The 22,865-nt window shown below is 37.9% G+C and overlaps 1 protein-coding gene across 7 annotated transcripts in view; it reads right to left on the bottom strand.

The window, feature by feature from the left end:
* Positions 1-875: 875 nt before the first annotated feature.
* Positions 876-22,865, bottom strand: part of LOC109955348 (pituitary adenylate cyclase-activating polypeptide type I receptor-like) — a 27,693-nt gene continuing 5,703 nt past the window's right edge. For 4 of the 7 annotated variants that reach the window (XM_020591441.1, XM_020591440.1, XM_020591439.1 and 1 more), the window contains 13 exons: positions 21,447-21,543; positions 15,083-15,193; positions 14,898-14,995; positions 14,722-14,819; positions 11,668-11,800; positions 9,846-9,999; positions 9,493-9,553; positions 8,201-8,270; positions 7,998-8,089; positions 6,384-6,467; positions 5,252-5,381; positions 4,672-4,713; positions 876-4,062 (listed from right to left, as the gene is read on the bottom strand). In XM_020591441.1, coding sequence (XP_020447097.1) covers positions 3,838-4,062; positions 4,672-4,713; positions 5,252-5,381; positions 6,384-6,467; positions 7,998-8,089; positions 8,201-8,270; positions 9,493-9,553; positions 9,846-9,999; positions 11,668-11,800; positions 14,722-14,819; positions 14,898-14,995; positions 15,083-15,193; positions 21,447-21,543 — 1,395 coding nt within the window. In that variant the 3' untranslated portion in view covers positions 876-3,837. The remainder of the gene's footprint in view (positions 4,063-4,671; positions 4,714-5,251; positions 5,382-6,383; positions 6,468-7,997; positions 8,090-8,200; positions 8,271-9,492; positions 9,554-9,845; positions 10,000-11,667; positions 11,801-14,721; positions 14,820-14,897; positions 14,996-15,082; positions 15,194-21,446; positions 21,544-22,865) is intronic. The other 3 variants (XM_020591442.1, XM_020591443.1, XM_020591445.1) reach the window with 3 other exon arrangements.

Here is a 22,865-nt window from a genome sequence, read left to right as displayed (position 1 = left end):
TGTATAACTGTACAAAAACATTGTCACAAACATTACAGGTCTTTGTCAAGAGATCCACCTGCATGCCAAAAATATAGGCCCACATATTTGATAGAGACATCATTTGTACACCATGGCAAATCGAAAGCAGGTGACATTTAAGAGCAGCTGAGCAACAGTACATTCAAAAATTTATTTACAATCAATAACTCTGTCTCTCTTGCACACACACCACCTGATAAAAGCATCTCAACAGCCACAATAACAAAGAGAAGGCATCTTAACACAGAAATAGGCCATTTAGAGAACAGCTAAATTTGAATTAAAAGGTTTACTCACATTTTTGCTGAGCATTAGATGAGAAGACTGATACAACAAAGACTGGAAATGGGAGAAGGTTCGATAGCTGTTTTATCTACCTGCTAGTGGGAAACAACCAACTACTAGCTTTGTATTATGCCTATTATCATTCATCTCCCAGAAAACGCTTATTTCCCTAAGTGCTTCTGCTTTAAGAAAATACTGTATATCAGGAGAGTTTCTTTGACACATAAAGATGAGCCTGTTAACTGTTAAGCTAAACTATGGATGTTTGTGAAGAGGGAAATGTGGTTAGTTTCAGCAAAAAATAAGCTAAAAGTTACGCTGCTTGACCCTGTAGTAGCACTAAACCAAGTGTCCAGTTTTCCTCCCATATCACAGTAAATATCTCACAACTCAGACAGTTCACAGTTTGTTTTGAAGATAAAATGAGCAGGAATAATATTTTAAAATGTGAAATAAAATAATAAAACATGAACAATGATATGCATGTAGCATATAAGTGCCTGAATGCCACACTCAACCCATTCCATCCAAAATCCAGAAACAATCCAAGGCTCCACAATGTGTCACTCTTTACTATACAGTCCAACTAAAACTCTTTGCTGCCTTCTTGTCTTAGACAAATACACATATACACATACACAGATATGGTCAAAGGTAGGAGTTTTCTACTCTTTTCACAGACATTAACAGCTTTTAGACATGGTCGTTTCCATCTGAGCTCTTTGTGACTCAGAGTGACAGCTGGTGATAGAACATGTAAGCAGCAGCAGAGTGGTTTTCATTTCACCTTCATACACACTTTGTGTGTTATCTGTCTCAGCTGTTCCACCTTTAAAAACCTACTCAGTTAGCTGGAATCATCTTCTCGGACTCTAGTTCCCTTGATAGTGTCGTGTCTCACACTCACTAGCTATTTGGTTCAAAAGCAGCCGAGCGGATACCTTAAACAGATTCATCTCTTCAGTCGCATATATACAGTAGCCTATATATTTTTGTTTTCTTTCTTTTTTTTAAATTTTTATAGAGGTTACTTGTAAATGTAATCTCTCATAATGTCATCAAAATCAGAAATGAGCCATTGTGCCAAACATCTCCCATCATCACCATTTATGGCAAGAAAGTCTGAACTGTTACACAGAGAAAAGCATGAATACTTCATTCACATGGCACTGGTTTATGGAAAACAAATAATCCTTATCTGTTTGACAATGTCATCTAGTCATTGTTTAAAGCTATTACATTCTTTCAATTCATTCAGATGACAGTTCAGAAAAATTAATTTCTTGATTAAACATTGAACAGAAAAAAATCCCTTCTGTACACAACATTTCACATTTCGTCTTAATAAACTATTTCCCCCTCGGACAGTTATTGTTTGTTAAGTTGCGTGTGCACAAACATAAAGACAAAATAGAAAAAAAACAGGCAACACTCTACGATTGTCAAGAGCTGTCACATTAAAGCATTTTGTGTTAACTGTTACAACCTGCATCAGTTCGGTTTGGAAAGTGTTTATGTGTTTGACATTAGTGCTGAATTGAAATGGACCAGCAGTTATCTTGAACAGATTGTAGTGTTACCCAAAAAACAAACAAAAAAAGGCATCAATTACTTAGAGCTAATACTAAAGTCTGGTCAAAGATGCCATATTTAAAAAGAAAGAAAAAAGCTTAACATGACTAGTTTTATATTATGGGTAAGTTATTTAAAAAAAAGAATTTTGCTAATTTTTTTTGTGGCACACACTGAAAAATAACAATCATCCCAATAAAACAAACCACTCTGTACATTCTTTGCAGAAAATTAGTCTTTCTTTGCCTTTAATTATATGTATGCTGTACCTTAAATAAAAGTGATAGCTATTTATGACTGACTAGGCACTTTGGAATATGAATGTACAAGCTGATCAATTTGAAACATTAGAAAAAGAAAATCAATTTAATATGGCACAATGGGCTGAAGTGCAGAGGAAAAGAGAACTAGGCAAAGAATTACAGTATATGGTAGTTTAGGAGAATGTTGAGGGTTTGATTTTCACCACTTACAATAAATTACTCTACATATAAATTCATAGCACTATGAGGAGCTTCAGGTAAAAGCCACTAAATGGCACATGTAGTGTTTATCTTCACAGTCTTCAAAAAATGACTGACAACTTCATAAATAAAAAACCAGCTGGAGGGAACAACCACAGTGTAGCTATGGACATCTGTGCTGACTCTGGCTGTGGCAATAAATTACTTTAGAGTGTGAATTCTAACCATATTTTTCTTTTGTTAATCAAATTTTATAGTCCATTATGTACTGTCATGTTCTCTACAGCAGTGGTTTCCAAAATGTTTGGTTCATAAACTTTAAAAAGATTATGAAGTCAACTCACAGCCCCTTATCAGGTTTTTCTGCGCTATGAGTAACGAATTATTTTATTTTCTCAGCATGTTTAACTTGAATATTTTTAGAGGCCCAAACAGGTGAAACTATTTTACAAGAAACAAAGCATAGGTATGGCAGCTTGGCCTGACTAAATACTATTTTTGGAGCATCAAATCAGTGTGTGGGCTACATCTTAAAAGAAACAAAGCAAACATAAAAATCCTTAAAAAGAAATGTAATTTATGGATTTTTTTCCTAACTGGATTCATTTCTTGACTATCAGGTTGAGAAGCACTGCTCTTTAAATAGTTCAGAATAGAGTTAGCAGGAGCTTCTGGTTCTTTGGCAACTGCGATGAAGTTGACAGGTTTGGGCTCCAGTTTTTTTCATTTGAAAAGGTAAGTACACCACAGTACTATGCCAAACAGAGAAATTCTGATCTAGACACAGAAAATAACTATTTATAAACTCCATGAGCTGATTTTAATTATTATTATCTATCTTTTGACATACTCTGTACTTATGGCTGGTTGTAAAAAAAACTTTTAGATTTAAGATGAAACATTGTGAGCATTTGTACAAGCAAGGTAGAGGTTCTTATGAGTTATAACTTTAGATCCAGTCAGGTGACGAAACTTTCAAACACATTTATTTACACCAAGCAGCCAAATATGACACCTTCATTTGATTTTTAACTATAGACTTTTTACTTTTTTTTTTACAACAACTACTACTGTTTCTGTTGGCACCAGCTCTACAATAATAAATAAAACAATAACAGGGCTACAGTTAACATAAAAATATTAACAGAAAGGGGATTTCTAATTTTTTATTTCTAATTCTTTTAAGCAATGGACTAGATTTAAAGTTTGTTTTTTATAAAGATATTAAGTGCATGATTAAAGATTACAATCTATAGAATCAACTACAATAGTCAAATGAATTCTGTTATATTGCATAACCAAATTAAATTGTAAAAGTATCAAAGCCAGAAATGTATTTCTAATGAATCTCCAGTAAATACTTTTAGAAATACCTCCTTTCCTATAGGCCAAACTATAAAATTGAAGAGGCGTGAGGGGCCACTTTGGTCTGTTCTGATTGGTCTGGATGTACATACAATAAGTCGAACGGCACCTTGAAGTTAACTCTGGTCAATCAGGCGCTCAGGTGGGGAGACTGATGTTGGCACTCTCCGCCAGCGGGCTGGACATGCGTATCTGGGAGCTGCTCTTGCTGAGGATCGACAGCTGAGTCCCGCCGTTCACTCCACTGCTGGCCAACGAAGGGTGCCTCTGCTGCTTCAGGTCCACAGCAAAGTACCGATTCACCGTCCAGCTGCGCCATTTCCTCTTGATCTCTGACTGCACCTTCAGGGAGAAACTTCACAAGGTCATTTTTTAATGTACTTTAAGCTGTACCAGCTCCACACAAAGGTTCAGTACACTGTGGGTATCACTTAAAGAGGGTTAAGTGTTTATTGTCTTTGGCAACATTTTTAATTCTTGTACAGCATTCACAACTGGTGTAAAAGCAATTACTGAATAAAAGACAATATAATATAGCACAACTAAGTCTTCATAATTTACATCAGGGGTCGGCGGTTAGGCTCAACCATGGGGCAGTTTGTTTCAGCATTACTGTAGACATAATGAAAACATGTTTATTATTTCTTTTAATTTATTATCAGGCACCAGTTTCTCTATCATTGGTGCTTTAAAGTAACAGCCCATTGGGTTAACATATTTGGCAAAAATAGACAAATTTATGTAAATGTGTGTTCTGCAATAGTTGTGTGCTACAGTGTGTTATCTATTCTTTATTACGAGCAGTTACAATTGATTTATAGAAGAAGTTATAATTACTGACAGACAGATAAACACTTAAAATGCTGCAGTGCAAGCAAATTTCTGTGACTCTATATAAGAACAATGAGATATAATTCAAAATATCACAAAGTAAATGTGTTTAGGAACTGGTACAAGGGCTTACCTCTCCATTGAGGAAACAGTAGAGGACAGCCACCACAAAACCCTGAGGAGCAGCATGGAACAGAGAATCAAAGAAATTTAAGGGCTTCTTTTAAGTACACCTAGGTCTCACATCCGTTTATCTGTAACTGGTTTTAACTAGTTTAATTATCTTACTGGCAGAAAGTTCTTCATAGCAACTAAAGATTATTTTGCCAAGTATTCTAATGTAACATGGGGTGCCGCAAGGATCAATTTTGGGGCCACTGTATTTTAATCTACACACAGCAGACACATCTCTTTCCACAGTTACGCAGATATTTTTAAATATATTTAATGCCTGGATGTTACAAAACATTTTACACCTCATGGATAAACCTGAAATTTCAGTTATTGGTTTGAAGGCTCAGAAAAACTGGCAAAGGAATTAAATTCATTAAGACGTTTTCTGAGAGAGCAGGACAAACCCTTGGAGTCATGTTTGACTCAGAATTCAACTTGAGGGATCAGAGAGACTGATGTACACTTTTAAGTATATCCAACAGAATGGTCTTCCGTGATGCTCTTCTATCTGGTTTACCCAAAAAGCTGTAAGAGTTTACCTGGAAGGATCCTAGTCCCAGTTCAAAGACCAGTCTCTCCCTCTTGCTGACATCTTCAGGTGAGAAGGCGAACACAGTGTAATGAATACCAAACAGAGGGATGAGCAGGAGGGTGGAGCGCGCCAGACGCCTGTACAACACATGTTTAACAGAGCAATTCTAACGTGAACATGTTTTACTGCTGCTGGTTATCTGAATGTGATGCAACAATACAACTACTGATGTAATGTTTATATAGTTAGGGCCCGTTTTTAAACTAGAAACACATGGGCTTAGGGCTCAGTGGAAAGTACTTAATGATGAGTTAACACATCATTAGTTTTATCTATCAATGAGATTTGTTCACAATAATGAACATACAGAATACAATAACAGACATTCTTATCCTTTGTGACTGAGGTTTGCTTTACTGTACTGGTCAATTTAAGCTGAAATTCAGTGAATTTACAATGAGTTTTGACAAAGACACTGCATCATCACAACATGTACAATCTATCCTTGTAGTCACACAGACTAGACAGAAGTACACAAAGAACTCACAACAGATGACACCTTAAAAAACAGACAACACACACATGCAACACAATAGCTTTTACAGTGCAGTCCACTGACCCCCAGGGGTCCTAAAGGAGCAAAACAACATCATTAAACTTTGAAATCAATGACTGTCAGATGTAAAATAATAATAATAAATAAAAGGTAGTTATAACATATTGTGGTGTCGTTTATTCATTAGCACTAGAAAAACTAATCTGAGCTAAACCAAATCTAAAAACCAACAGATTTCTTATTTTCAAACTGTTGAACCAGTTGACTTCTCTGTATATGCATGTGTTTGTGATGCACCTGATGTGTTAAATAAGTTGTCTTGCTATTTGGTGGCTAATATACACATGTATAACTTTATCTCCATTTGTAAGGGCTCATTTCCAACTTTCTGTTAAGGTAAGAGTTGGTGTTTGGCATAAAGCTGTGGTGCTAGGGAATAGACAGTAAGGGTCCTCACAAGTACAGAAGCACAAACATACTGTATGTATGTATAAGAGAATATGCACTGGGGAGTCCAGACCATAAAAAAAAAACTTAAAAAACCCCTAGTGTACAACACACACAAACAAACACACACACTTACAGCGTGATTGTGGATAACTCTGACATCCTGCACGAATGCTGAACAGCCTGTGTGGGCTCACTGAAGCATTTCTGAGCACAGCTGCTACACAGCACAAAGACAACACAACAATGACAATGTCTTTAGGGACACAGACATGGTGCCACACAACACGCACACCTTCATACTTGGTCATGCACGCACAAGTCTAAGCAACAGATGAGAATGACATTATCTGCAGGGCCTCAATAGACGCTATCCTGCGGGTGCAGAACAGGAGTGATGTCTGGCTACAGTACAACTCCATAATGAGGCTCAAGCTTCCTGCCAACAGGTACTACAAATAAATATGTCCTGAAAAGTGTCTAGGAGAACATATCAGAGATCTAATGATAGCTTCATTTCATTTATTAATGCATGGCTCTTTCTTTTTTTTAACATTGATTTATTTAAAGGGACAATACCCACTGACACAGAGAACACAAAAGGAAAATATGCTAGAATTAGTCAAGGACATTGTCATCTACTGTCCAGGGTGTCATCCGGTGTCTTAATTAAAAAAGGAGGCATAGGTTATTCTGTATTCTTCTTATTGCCAAGAAATCCCTTGAAAAAAAATCAAAACCAACAATGTGTTAGTCAATCTCTCAGTACCTCCCAACTTTCCTACCCTGTTTGTTGCACTCAGCTACAAACTGGTTTATTCCTACTTTAAATTTTTAAAATAAGGTCACAAATACATTAAAACCTCAGATTACCACCTCATGGCTATATGCATCTGCCAACCAGTCAAGTTACAGTTTACAGTGCATGTATGTCTGTCCAGACTCATACAATATATGTAGTAAAGACTGTGAAGGCATTTAATAAAAAATATGGTGTTTTTTCCTTTTTTTTGGCATAATCGCTTTGTTGACATATATGATTCTATAAATCATTTCCAGAGAGAAACAAACTGTCTCCACTTAGGCACTGTTTTTATAGACATTTTACAGATAGCGAGCTTTGTCACATTGTCCTTGTGTCCAAGTGGATGTTTCTACCAATTTGAAGGAACTTCCTCAAGGTGTTCCTGAGATACGCTGTTCACAAGAATGAGACGGGCATAAGGATGGACATATATCTGGACAGGCTGACAACTCGAAAACAAAATGCGGATTGATACAGTGTTATAGGGCGTATTTACAGCAGTAGGTCAATTGATTTAAGATAAACTGCAGTGCCCTTGTTTATTGTCATTAGAGAAAATGTGACTCAGTGCAACAGTAGAAATTTTTAATAGTCTTTGGACAACAATAAAGGTCTGTGGTATTGAGAAATAAAATGTTACAGGCTTTGGATACACAGACAGTACTTGTTAGGAGAATGATTTCATTGCTGGTTTTGGTTTTTTTTTTAATGGAAATTGTTGTCAGCAAGAAAATATAGAATACTGCTTCTGAACAAAGGTGAAAACATTTCTTTAGGGGTTCTTTATGTGCAGAATGTACTAGAAACCTCAACACCACCAAAATGAATTTAAGTGATTTCCATGATTCAGATTCATGTTTTCAAATATGACATTCTCCACACACACCTTTGACTTTTCTGAAGACATAAACACTGGTGTTAATCAATGTGATTGTTGTAACTTACAGGTAAATGCTCGATTCATTCCCTCCAATATCAGGGGACTGCAGCTTCTGGACCAGGATAATAATAATTCCAATGAAGAGGACAAAATTGATCTGGAGGGGGCACACAGGAATACAATAAATGTACAAAACCTGCCATAAATAAATTTGAGTAAGGCAAACAATAGCTAAGTGTAAAAATGTATTTCACAAAAGAAACAATACCATTATGGAGGCCACAACTGGTCCTTTGATTATCCACCAGAGGGCAGTATTCTCATTTGTATCCCAGCATCTGGAGGAGGAGGAGGAGGAGGAGGAGGAGGAGGAGGAGGAGGAGGAGAGCAGTGTGTTTCAGTGATCATTCAACATACCCTGCTTCACTTTCTCTGTGTTAATACACAGCACCATATAATACTTTAATAAAGTGGCCATTTGCAGAGTAAGGGAGGGAAAGGTCAGACGGGGGCATGCCTAACAGCTCAGAATAAAATAATATGATAAAATCTACTTAGAAAAAAAAATCACTCTACTCCCTCCATTTAAAATATTGTCTTATTAGATAAAGGTGGAGGTAAAGGTAGGAAAATCAAGGTGGGCTTTTAAATGACTACTATAAAAGCATCAAATTTGCATGATAAAACACTGGTACTTAAGGCCATGAAACACATTTTTTAAAAATTTGTTTGCATTTATTCATTCATTTTCTACCGCTTGTCCCTGAACGGGGTCACGGGGGGGGGGCCGGAGCCAATCCCGGCCAGCCATCGGGCGAAGGCGGGGTACGCCCTGGACAGTTCGCCAATCCATCGCAGGGCTAACACATAGACGAACAACCAGACACACACACGCACTCCTATGGGCAATTTAGAGACACCAATCAACCTAAGCTGCATGTCTTTGGACTGTGGGAGGAAGCCGGAGTACCCGGAGAGAACCCACGCAAGCACGAGGAGAACATGCAAACTCCACACAGAAAGGTCCCAGGCGGGGCCCGAACCCAGAACCTTCGTGCTGTGAGGCAACGGCACTAACCACTGTGCCACCGTGCTGCCACTGCATTTATTCAATAATTTTAAAATCATTGATAGCATAAATTAAATGATAAATGGCATCAACAGTGAAGGGCATTTCCCCCTTACAGATGTCATGTAGTCCTCTAAATTCCTGCAGTTGCATACAGTATCTCTTCTTTATCCTAAACTGTGCAGGTACATATATGTGTGAGGGCTTACTTTGACACAATTTAAGACTGACTGTTGGCATTTCGAAGGCAGTTTTTTTGCTTTGATATGTTCTCAAATGCCTTTTACAAACTACTAATATCATACTGTGACATACTCTAATAAAAGTAAAACTCCTGTATTGAAAAAGCCACTGAAGGCTGAAACTATACTGTTGGATAGATCAGTTCATAGTAAAGCAAAATAAGTGTTTTCATGTGTTTGTTTAAGTAAATGTACTACATTGTTTTCCAGCTTCGAAGCCTGAAGTTTAGAAGACATGATGGGACATACCCAGTGTCATGAAAATGGAGCCTCAGTACTGCCCAGACAGTCACACAAATGGTGGGAGTTCCTGTGAAAAAACAATAAATTGGATAAAAACAGTGTATATTTGTCATAATTACAGTACTTGTCATTAGTACGATGTCAAAACATACTGTAATAATAAAGTCATACTGTATATTGTATGGATATCTGTTACTGTATATTCAAAACACTGTAATATATCCCATTGCACTCCCTCACCTTTCCTCTCTATATAAATAATATAATTTAAATTTACCCATAGAATTTAAAACATATTGTAGCTGGAGAAGTTGCTACTATCCTTCACTACTGATAACTAATCAGGAGTGTACACTCACCCCATCCTACAATGGTGTACCAGTAGAAGTAACGTCTCTCTGGAAAGAAAGTCTCCACCAGCAGAGTGAAGAGATACAGACCTTCAATGAACAGCCAGAAATAGTTGGACATGACACAGTAATGGAAAAAAACCATCACTGCTTTACAGGCCACCTGCACAGAGAACCACAAGCATTAGTGTAGCAAAGGCAGATAAATATATATACATTGTTTATTATTTAATATCTGTATTGTTACTGTGAGACAAACCAATTTAAGGGTGTTGGAAGTGTGGGAAATTCTTTATCATTTTACTCAGAAGCTTGTGCCAATTCTATAACATTGTCATAAACAGATGTGAAAAATTTTAAGAAGTACCATCAGCAATTTGTTAGACCTTAAAAAAGTTAAAAGAATATAGCTTAGTGTGATCTTTACTGGAATAACTGGAGGCCGATCTTATTCACTTTCCTGTCCAGAGTTAGAAGAGAGACCTGATACCATTGTCAATATGAAGCTGGAGCTAGGACAGTTATTTTAGCACAGCTTAGCTTACCAAAAAGACTGGAAACAGGAAGAAACACTATCCAAAGGTAAAGAAATATCCTAATAGCACGTCTAAAGATCACTAATTAATACATTATACCCCTTTGGTTTAATCCTTGAGGAATCACTCCAGATACCCCCTCCAATAAAACCACACCTCTTCAATTTTGCATAAACAAATGAAAAATAAAATGTTATTTATCCCTCAGTGAGTAACCATTCCTATAATGTAGGTCTTTTGCACTGTTTTTAGTAGTCAAGCAACATATGTAAGCATTTTGGTACATTTTCAAAATGTAAAATCCATGTTTAATTGTCAGCATTTGTTAAAAAAAAAAAAATCTAACTCACTCATGTCAGAACAAAATGCATTCTTATTCAGGTTAATCACAGGGTAAATAGACATTGTTTTCACAGGGGTGACAGGGTTGCAACACAGTGCACCATACTACTAAAATGTGCGAGAAGATGGCGATGTCTGAAAACACAAAGACGTCTCTAAAATGTCACAGCCAGCAGAAATGACCCGCATACATCACAGGCGGAAAGTGATCTAATGACATCATGTTAACAAATAGAGTCCATAGTCTGAGTGGGGTCAACTAATTACAGCAGGGATCTGGTCCTCATTACCGCCACGTCATGACAGTGACCTGTTATCGCCATGGTGATAGCTGTAAAGCAGCTAGTAAATGGAAATAAAAGAAAAAAGAGAGAGGCAAACTAACCATTGATATGTAAATACCCTCTAGGAAAAGATTTCCACTGGCCTTGCCGAAGCCATTAGTAAACTTAATTACATTTATTTATCATGCCTGCTTAACAGCACTGAGCAATGTGTCGAGCTTGTTCTGCAATTGTTATCAGGGAGTATTAGTCATCTAATAGCATATAATTTGCTTTTGGAAAATTTGCATATGATTGAAGTTACTTCAAACGTGCATTTCAAATAGGAAACACGGGAGGAGAAGGGTTTCAAGCTTTTTGTCTATGAACCTCTCTTTATACAGTATCTCAAACAAAACAGGCCTGATGATATGTTTTCCTCTCTAAAAGCCACTTCAGCTTTAATCATACCTTCTGAAACCAATTAACCAGTAATCTTGAAAACATCTGAATATTTCTTTCTAAGGTCTCATTCTGCAGTTATCTACTTTTGATTGAAATTTACGAAATTGAAAGTGTCATGATGGCTGTTGTCTTTCCTGATGAGGACCAGCCACAGAGGGTGTGTGTATTATAGGCTGTCTAAATGACCATATAGTCCATGCACATGGTTTAGCTGCTGCTACTGACTGTGTGTGTGAAGCAGTGGTCGCTGTCTTCCTGAGCATACAGCACACCATCCTTGATGAAGACTGAGATAGCTCTCAGGATGAAGGACACAAACAGATTCATGTGAATGAAGTTTCTGGTGCAGTGGAGCTTCCTGGAGAGGAGAGAGAAAAAAATATATCACATCTTATCTTGTTTTTACACTCAAAAGAACAAAACAATGTTTAAAAATGCAGCTGGGTTAGAGTGAAAATTGACAACCTACTTATGGAAAAGTCACCATACTGTATGACTTAGCTATGAATGCAATATATTGTTGTTTTCAGATTATGTCAGGCTACTCAGAAAGGGTATAATGTAGCTTGCCAGTGTCACTTTATATGTTAAAGGCCAGTTTTTTTTATTTAAAAATAGTTTCATGTGATTTCACATGATTTTGTGCTACTGTGTCCACAAAGTTTTTAAAACAGCAAAACTGTATACAAAACAAACCTGTCGGTGTAAATGGATACTGGAAAGTCCCTGTAGGGTGGCAACTACTTGATTATTGTGACACTGTACTTTTTTTTTGATAAATAAATCTTGTCTAGGAAATATGAGAAAAACATAAATGTATTTTTCTGTCCAGACAGCAGCCCAGAACTGAAAAATATTCAAATTATTATCACATAAGCCAGAAAAGTATAGCAAATCCCCACAGCTGAGAAGCTGGACCCAGGGAATACTGGGCATTTTCACCTGAGAAATGACTATTGAATTCATTATTACTACTATAACTTAGTATAATTTAAATTATTAATACACATTTTTATGTCAATTGCATCATAAGCGTACAGGAACCATTTTACAAGGACCTTTAATTTTTTAGTACTGTGCTTAAATAGCAAAAGCTTAAACATAAAAACTAAATTTGAACAAGTTTCTGTTTCTCTTATAATCATTTAGGTTAAGCATTATTCAAATTTAAAGACTCAAATAATTTAAAAATTCTGAAAACAGCTTAAATATTAAATGTTAATACAGTGGACCCCCGTAAATTCATGGTTCAGAGTTAGTGACTTCAGTCTTTTGCGGATTTTTACCTGGGAACCTAACTAATAGATCTCTGTGGATCCCCCACTAATCTGCAAATATCCTCTGTGGTATTTTTACAGATGTTTTCTTGGCAATATATAATTTTTTCAAATTTAAATCATTCATTACTTGTGAGTACCCACACATTTTGCTGTATTTTTAGTTATTTAACTTTAATTTTTACGGCATATTTTATTTAGTTAAATTATTACTGTACCTGTACTGTCTTTACCCATATTCTACCATCGTATACCAAAGAAAACGACACCAGTGCATACCAGAGAAACCATTATCGCACCTGAGTTCAATTTCTCTAGCCACACCCAGGCCTGATTACTGCCACACCTGTTCGCAATCAAGAAATCACTTAAATAGGACCTGCCTGACAAAGTGAAGTAGACCAAAAGATCCTCAAAAGCTAGACATCATGCCGAGATCCAAAGAAATTCAAAACCAAATGAGAAAGAGAATAATTGAGCTCTATCAGTTTGGAAAAGGTTATAAAGCCATTTCTAAAGCTTTGGGACTGCAGCGAACCACAGTGAGAGCCATTATCCACAAATGGCGAAAACATGGAACAGTGGAGAACCTTCCCAGGAGTGGCCGGCCGACCAAAATTACCCCAAGAGCGCAGCGACAACTCATCCAAGAGGTCACAAAAGACCCCACAACAACATCCAAAGAACTGCAGGCCTCACTTGCCTCAGTTAAGGTGAGTGTTCATGACTCCACCATAAGAAAGAGACTGGGCAAAAATGGTTTGCATGGCAGAGTTCCAAGACGAAAACCACTGCTGAGCCAAAAGAACATAAAGGGCCGTCTCAGTTTTGCCAGAAAACATCTTGATGATCCCCAAGGCTTTTGGGATAATACTCTGTGGACAGACGAGACACAAGTTGAACTTTTTGGAAGGTGTGTGTCCCATTATGTGTGGCGTATATGTAACACCGCATTTCAGAAAAAGAACATCATACAAACAGTAAAATATTGGTGGTGGTAGTGTGATGGTCTGGGGCTGTTTTGCTGCTTCAGGCCCTGGAAGACTTGCTGTGATAAATGGAACCCTGAATTCTGCTGTGTACCAAAATATCCTGAAGGAGAATGTCCGGCCATCCGTTTGTGATCTCAAGCTGAAGCGAACTTGGGTTCTGCAGCAGGACAATGATCCAAAGCACATCAGCAAGTCCACTTCTGAATGGCTGAAGAAAAACAAAATGAAGACTTTGGAGTGGCCTAGTCAAAGTCCTGACCTGAATCCAATTGAGATGCTGTGGCATGACCTTAAAAAGGCAGTTCATGCCCGAAAACCTTCCAATGTGGCTGACTTACAACAATTCTGCCAAGATGAGTGGGCCAAAATTCCTCCACAGCGCTGTGGCAGACTCATGGCAAGTTATCGAAAACGCTTGATTGCAGTTGTTGCTGCTAAGGGTGGCCCAACCAGTTATTCGGTTTAGGGGGCAAACACTTATTCACACAGGGCTTTGTAGTTTTGGATTTTGTTTTCCCTTAATAATAAAAACCTTCATTTAAAAACTGCATGATGTGTTTACTTGTGTTATCTTTGACTAATATTTAAATTTGTTTGATGATCTGAAACATTACAGTGTGAAAAACATGCAAAAAGATAAGAAATCAGTAAGGGGGCAAATACTTTTTCACACCACTGTATAGGGGTAACATCACTATTTTACATTACACTGTACACTGTACTGTGGGCGTACTGCAGGAAACTGTACAATACCATACAGTATATGGGTTTACTGCACTTTATCATTATTTTGTTAAGGATAAAGGATATTAAGTTGAGTTTGACACTAAATTAAAGTGTTTTGGGAGCATATTCAGGGTTTAAACTATATAAATAGGCATTTAATAAGCATTTTTGGGACCACATTCATTCTTCGTGGTTTTTTGGAATTCGCAGGTGCTCTTGGAACCTAACCCCCGTGAATTTGGGGGGTCCACTGTAAATAAATGTTTCCCCATTGTGACACTCACCTGAATCTGCAGAGTATGACCATAGCTGTAGTCAGAGAGACCAGGGATGTGCTGTAGCCCACTGTGTATAGGGCCTTGACTGATGCGTAGTACATGTCCTAGGATTGGAGACAGAAGGTTAATTGTGCGTGTAAATGTAATAGGAAACTTAAATAAGGTTAAAGAAGATGTACAACTTTGGTGGTGTTGTCATAGAAGAAGCAGACGTCCACATAGTGAGGGACAGGATCAGACCAACCGTCCTCTGTACAATTACGACTGACCTTCCCCATCTCTGGAAGTAAAAAAATAAAGCTGTACTGAAATGCAGCAAAGTGATTTTGAAATAAAATGAGACAGTTCATGTTTTTATTCCACTCACCATCCTCTGGAACTATGAATTCATGGAGGAGTTCTGGACAGTTGACCACGACAACCTCACCAACACTGGCTGCCTGCCAGCAGGTCAGGTTGTCCCACATCCACGGACACGCTGACGGGCAAGAATAACAGAGACAGAAACATGGAGTCAGTGTAACACTCTTATGCAGCATATTTGCTGTTATAACACTGAGGAAATGATACTGACGCAAATTAAATGAAACAAACTGAATCAAATTGAACTTCTAGTAATTGAAGTGGAGACAACACCCATTCATTATGATATCAGTTTTCATGACACCCACAGGGACAAAAACTATTGCTGACACTAAAGCAGCTTTTAAATCATGTTACCCTTACTGATTTATCTCAGTCAGATCATTTTAATATTTTATTTTAGCTAGCTCGTATCAGTTCATGACAAGCATGAGATAAAAAGTACAGGGTATTTTCTATGTGAACTGTTCTTTCTTCGTAAGAATTTAAACCTGATTTTCTTTTTGGTCATTTGGGGGCAGCACAAACAAGTTGTGAACACAGACATCAGCACCTTTCAGGGTTATAAGGTCAGCTTGCTAGCATATAGTTGCTTATTTACAAATCCGGCAGTTAAAGCAACATTGTGATTCATTTAGAGTCGTTCTTCTGGCCACCCGATGAATATTAAGCCTAATATTCAGTCTTATAGCTCTGGTTTTGGCCTCCACCAACTCCCGAGGGAAGTCTCTGGCTCTGCTAAATGCTCCACTGTGTTCACCAGATGCTGGATCTGCTAACTGTGTCTGTCTGGCATTTGGTGATGAGCAGACAGTGTAGAGTGGGTTTTTGGAACTTTGCATAAAACAGCTTCCTGCTCCTGAGAGCAGCGAGAATGAACTAAAACAATAAATTTATGAGTTGATGAGCCAAAAGTCACTATGAAGCCCTGTAAAATCAAAGTAATCAGCCAGCTGAGGCCATTAAAAGGTACTGAGTAACTCCACATGCTCACATTGTTGTCACATTGTCATTGATGAATGGTTGTTGTAAAAATTCTGATTACAGATGCTCTGACTTATGCACACTTGTATTTGCTTTTGCATTGCCACCACCCAATGTAAAAAACAGAAAATGGTTCTTGGCACTGAAAAACTTTAAAGAGGATGTCGAAGATGCAGGTCAGTAGACAGGAGGAGGTGGAAACAAGACACATTTAAAAGGTGCACAAAAACATCAAATAAACAGAGGCAAAAATGAAATGCAACACAATTTTAAATGGAAGAAAATAGGGAAAAACCTGCATCTTCACAGCAACCTTACACTTACTTTCTCTCAGTACTGACCAGTGCACCTCAGCCTCACCTAACCTGAGCCTATCACCTGCACAGATATGACAGGTGCAAGGCATTAAACAATACAAACAAATGATTAAAAAGTCATTTATTGCACAGTTATTTTACTTGACCTCCTCTGCATTTGAACAGTGCCAATTTGCTTGCTACCAAAAATCCTGTATTTAATCTAAATCCTGGATTTAGCAGTTCATGCTCCAACTTCACAGGCAGAACAACAGCGAGAGTTAAAAAAAAACAAACACACTGTACACTTAGTAGGGCCGCCCCCTTTTTAACACACTGTATCTGAAACTGAACTGAGATTAGACTGAAATTAATGATATCACACAAAACCTGTTAATGTTGTAATTGTTACGCTGGGAGACCTGGACCTGGTGAAAACGAAGAGGAGCAAACATTTCACACTTCTGTAATTCTTGCTACAATTAATTAATTTTTATGTATTACGCTGAAAAGGGATGTTATACACAGCAACTGCTGCATTACTGCAGCTTTTGGCAACAATAATTGGTAGTCTGGTAGACTCCATGTTACTGAGCATATTGTCAGTTTTTTATTAGCAACACACACTGTTAACCTCATTGTTACCGAGTACACTTCTCCAATAACACATATCTGAACAGAATATCACTGTTCTCAGCTCACCTTCACCACCCCAGAGGCACACATCAATTTGCTAATGATGTTGATAATTATGGTAAGGTTATAGCAGGGTAATGCAAGAGCTGTAAGGGGTGATAGTTTGTTATGTTAAACCTATGTTGGAGCCAGAAGTCAAGCTCCTATGAGAGTTAATTAGCACAGAATTAGCTAAAAGTTTGGCGATAGCTTATGAGCAGTATACTTGTACACAGTTTAGCAGGTCTACTGGCTGTAGCTAACACTAATGCACTCTAATACAACAGTGTTGCAATAAATCCAACCTTCATGAAAATTATAATGTTCAGGTTTTGTTTTAAGAAAGGTGCTGATTCAAGTTTATGACAATTTTGGAACCATAGTTTGTCGTGATGTTGAATCGTATTGTGTTAGGGGTTTCTAATATTGTGCCCAACCCACTGAGTTTATAAACATGTTTCACAACTGTAATATTAGTACTGTTAATTTTAGGTACCTAACAAACTGACAACTGAAGGTAGAAATTTTAAATTAACTAAATGTGTAGTCATTCCATGCAATGTACCAGACAACTGGCGTTGCACCGTATGTCATTTGTCAGTTTAATCTGAAATTACCCAACCTTCATGTGGTCTTCGTCACTCTGTCCCAAACAGGCTAAAATGAGGTTTCACTTAACCCAGTCCAATCTATTGCTTTATGTTTTGTTTTAATCTGATTCTATTCCTCCACCCCCATTATTACCTGACGCACGCATGCTATGAACTTCACATCCTTTATTTTCAGTGCTGCCCTCACAGTTGTGATTTCTATGTTTTATTCTTTCTGCTTCCATGTTATCTTCAGCCCTTTTCTCTGTCTTTCTCCTCCTCTCTAGGTTTAACCACACTGTTTGTGCTTAGCTAGTTTTATAGTGCTGCAGAAGCAGGTACAAGTCTGATTTTGTGTTGCATCCATTCTGAGTATGCTGGTGCAACTGTGTGTGTTCCTGGACATGTGTGTTTGCAGACCTTTCTCTGTTCTGCTTGGCTCTCTAATTTGTTTTGGTACTGTGTGGTGAGCTGGACACGAAGCCAATTACCAGTTAAAGGGCAAATAGGAGCCAAATGAGCCGCACTGAGCTGCAAAGGTAACCAGCTTAAAAAAAGCACTATGTCTGCATCACTGGCGATCTTGCATGAAACCCTACAGTATATTGAATCCTCTCAGAGCTGCATCACTGGCGATCTTGCATGAAACCCCACAGCATATTGAATCCTCTCAGAGCTACAACAATACAGATTAATTAATACATGCATGCAATAAGATAAATGCACAGAGATTGATTCATAAGATCAACATTCATTTCCATTAAAGCTGATCTGATTGAAGGACTGAATGTTATTTGGTTTTTGCATTCTCACTCATGGTTTGCAACTGTAGCTGAATACTGATGAGAAATATAGAGATAGTTCCTTTTATGCTCTATAGCTAGATGCCAAAGAAGCATTCATTCATTCATTAGCTTTATTAAATGCTGATTTGAATTGAAAAATGGAGCTCCTGGAAAGATCTGCATCTGGATGTGATCGATCTCCTAGAGGTAAAGAAGACCAACAAGGCCCAAAATTTAAGCAAAGCTACAACAACCAATTAGTTTGCTATTTAACTGATTGCTTGATTGGTCTCAATAATATCAGAAAATAGTGAAAAATGTACATTCCAATTGTTTAATATTGATGGTTAAAGCAAATAAACAAAGATATTTAATTCATGATGATAAATTCTTTGCCTAAAAAAATTTGTTGCCTATTCACTTTAACTAACTGTTAACTAACTGTTAACTAACTGTTAACTAACTGATTAAGTGGTTTTAGCTCTAATTCACTCTAAAGTTTAATTTAGTGCACAGTGACATGTTTAGGTGCCAAAATCCAACCACTAATTTCAATGAGATTCATCATGACAGTGGTTTAGTTCAGAAGTAAACACTGTGCAGATCATTTTATAGCAAGTATTCATTTAGCGTTTGCTAAATTTAGCTGGGCGGTGATAACACCACCAGAGAACATTATGTAGCAGTTACAGTACACAAAGTGTGCAGACTAATCTGAGGCCACAGAACCTCAATTAAATATATACTTTAATTTAAAAAAAAATCATAAAATGCACTTTTAGAAATGGATCTTGATAAACCAGAACAAAGTTAAAACAGGCCACCTCTTACTTAGTCCCCCTGTTCTTATTTATCCTTTTTCCTCTTTCTGCTTTTTATCATGCCCCTTGTTGGATTCCTGCAAACCAGGCGTTTTTATTTCCTCAAAAACAATTTGCTGTCAGCAAAAACACTGGGTGGTTCCTTTTAAAGAGGCAGGGATCATTTAAAAGGTCAGGGGAATATACATCACTGCAGGGCATCAAAATAGATAGCTCAATACAGAAATACACAAACTGCCAGAGGAATAGGGGAATTAAATGACAACAGGTGCCTCAGTTTAACTATAATTGCATGCGTCAGCTGAAAGCAAAATGTGTTTGAGTTAATATCTTCGCCAAGGAGGTTATATTTTTACCAGCATTGGTTGGATGATTGTTCTTTTACAGAAAAACCCAAAAAGTAATGAATGGATTTTGATGAGATTTATTTGGAGAGATAGGCTACAGCCCATAGAACCATCCATTAGATTTTGGTGGGTATCCGGCTCATCATTCGAATCCAGGAACTTTGTAAAGGATTCTTCACCACTGTGAAATAGGACCAGTTTTAGTACCTGTGTTTTTAATTCCATAATCAATGCCTAGAATGTTTAGACAAAAATTACAAGATAACATCCACATAAGATCTACTCACTGACTGTATATAAAAGCCAGGCAAACTCAGTGTGATGTCACCAATTGCAAAAAAGCTCAAGTCTGGCTGTCACCATGTTGGTAGTGCTTCACTCCACCTGCTACAGTTAATCCAAAAATGGGAAAACAGGTGGCGCATGAGTGGAGCTTGCTAGACACCTAGAGACACCGCTCCATTGGCGGAACCCTCTCGTCTGTCACCCAAAGCGGCCACACCCTTAATTATCTGTCATTTTTAGCCTCAATATAATTTAAACAGGCAAGTTATTAAAAAGGCTGTAAACATGCTTGTTTCTGCTGTGAAGTTGGACAATTCAGCATTAGAGTCTGTGGGAATTAGCTCCCTTTTGGAGCCAGCCTCAAGTGGCCATTTGAGAAACTGCAGGTGTTAACACCACCACACTGGCTTCATTTCTCAGCCTCAGAGGCTGTCGCTTGGATCTACCACACATCAAAATCTGGTCTGGATCCAAGTAACATATTGGATGTGCTGATCCAGAATGTTCAGATATATATTGGGCTCACAGAAAACTTGCTACTGTAACACAACCAACAAATAATGCTACACACTTGCAACTAACACGAAATTGTAGCTGATTCAGTAGAGGATCAACAAGTTTAACATATCTTAAAATAATCTTTTTCTTGAAAAACTTAAAAGCTTATAGTGAGATCAGTGTGATCACAAATCCTAGGGGTAGGTTTTTATGGTTAAGGCATCATATTATGAGGGTCTAACTATCATGGGAATATTGCTTTTAGGTTGAATGGCATTAAGGGGAAAATGAAATGTCTTGGTGGAGGTTTGCACTCTCTAAATTCTGTCTCGTTTAAATCATACTTTTACTCTGGTGCACCTCAGAGCTTCAGACTTTGTAAATACACTAAAAACCTTAAACACATCCAGTTTGCAGGACTGACAAATTGCAACAAGCTGAACTTTCTGCTCTTCTCCTCTTTTAACTTGTTATCTTACCCCCTAAATATTTAATGTTTCATGTTTTTCTTGTCAGTGAAGCTGTGAGTCCCAGTGCAGTCTGGGAGGTGCAGTCTGTTGTACAACTTTCTAGCATCATGAGGCCTACAGAAGTTATTATTGAAAATCACAAAACATAGGCAAGGAAATAATTGTTTCAAGGAGTCACATACCAAGTTTGTGACTTGGTATGTGACTCCTTGTCCTTTCACAAATGTGAAACCAATTCAGTCTGACTTAACAGGCAGACATTTGATAACGGTTTGTGTTGTATGGCAGCCTTTTGGGGCAATGTAATGTAATACGAACTTGAACTGCTCTCTCATCCTTACATGTTCTTCAATGACCTTTCCAAAACTGATTGGTTAAAGTGAAAAATGCAGGATCGTTAAATATACAAACACGCCTGTTTTCCATCTGTTCCCTGAAAGTTTGATTCTTAGGAGATGCATGACTTTGATTAGCAGGGCTGTGTTTTCTGAGCAACACAAGATGTCAATAATTTAATCACAGCAGAAGAATGGTAACTTCATGCCAAATTTTGCACATGATGTGAAGACACACACAGACACAAACTTATGGATACTTGTAGACACACGCCCACTTACCCACTTCAAGGACATCGCTCGGGTTGTGCAGTGCGATCCTCTCCATGCATTTCTCATGTTCATGTTTAATTATACAGTGCTCAGACTCTGAGGTCACCTGGAGAAAATGCACAAACACACACATCACATTGAATGCTGACTATACTGATACAGTGCACCATGGAGAATAAAAGGCCCTGAAAGCCCAGTATCTTAATTAGCTTTAAGATGTGAACACGGTAATATCCAGAGGTGGGGGACTTGAGTCACATGACTTGACGAGTCAGACTTAAATCGTAAATTTGAGGACTTGAGACTTGCTTGACTAACACAGGAAAAAGTACTTCAAGTACACTTCAAAATATAAAAGCTGTAGGTGCCATTAATCATTCAGGAAGAAAATCCTGTCTAGTTGTTGTTACTGTTGGATGCTTCTGTGCTGCACTCAGGGAAGCTATTTACCCAGGGGTGGTAGAGTTAATGCATATCTGTCAACTTCTCTCCAACTCTCCCTCTCACTTTAAGACCGGTCTCTGTTTTGCTCCCTTAGCTTTCTTGCACACCCCACCTTCACTCTCACCGTGCCATGAAATGTGTCTTATCCCTCTAAGCCATAGCTGACTCATCACTCCATCTCTCTGCCCACCAGTAGCCTACAGTATGAACTCACTTTGGGCCTCGCTGCCTCAATGAGATCATCAACCAACCGTTTATTGCAGTGCATGTGGACAGAATTTTTAAATTTTTGCATAAATTATGTGAAACCTCATTAGTGCTATCTGCTGTTATCTGGTGTAATTCTTCTTTTGGACAGCAGTTTCTGTCTCACCATCAAAGAAAAACAAAACGTTAAAGACTTCACATCTTCTTGCTGTTGATGTTGTCTGATATCATTAAATGAAGCTCACTTTGGCTTTGCTAGAAAGAAAGACCTCTTTGTACCCATAGCAGGCACACATGTTGCTAAGCAGCAGGTACCCAGCTAAGAGCCAATACATACTGTAGGCAAGGCATCCTAGAAATGAGAAATAATTGGTTACAGATGACTAATATCTGTTTGGCATGAGCGCAGACGGCCCTGTATGACGACTGCATGAAATGTGTTATTTATTAATTCATTTATACAGAAACCTGGACAGCAGGTTGTGTGTCTGTGTAATTGGGAGGAGTGAGTATTTTTTTTATTTTACTGTATTTGCAATTGGTACTTGCTAATCCAGTGGTGCTTTGTGCCTGAATTTTTTTATGCCTCCATCTACCATACGCATTCCTGAAGAGTGGGCAGCTGTTGTGTAGAAGTGATCCCCAGCTGTCGCAGACATCCCACAGTGAAGAGTTATGATGTGGGTTTGGGTAGCTAACTCATGGCACACACACACACACACACACACACACACACACACACACACACACACACACACACACACACACACAAACCAG

The sequence above is a fragment of the Monopterus albus genome, unplaced genomic scaffold (assembly GCF_001952655.1).
Source record: "Monopterus albus unplaced genomic scaffold, M_albus_1.0 scaffold14.1, whole genome shotgun sequence".
Taxonomy (NCBI): Eukaryota; Metazoa; Chordata; class Actinopteri; order Synbranchiformes; family Synbranchidae; genus Monopterus; species Monopterus albus.
This window is presented reverse-complemented; position numbering and strand designations above follow the sequence as displayed.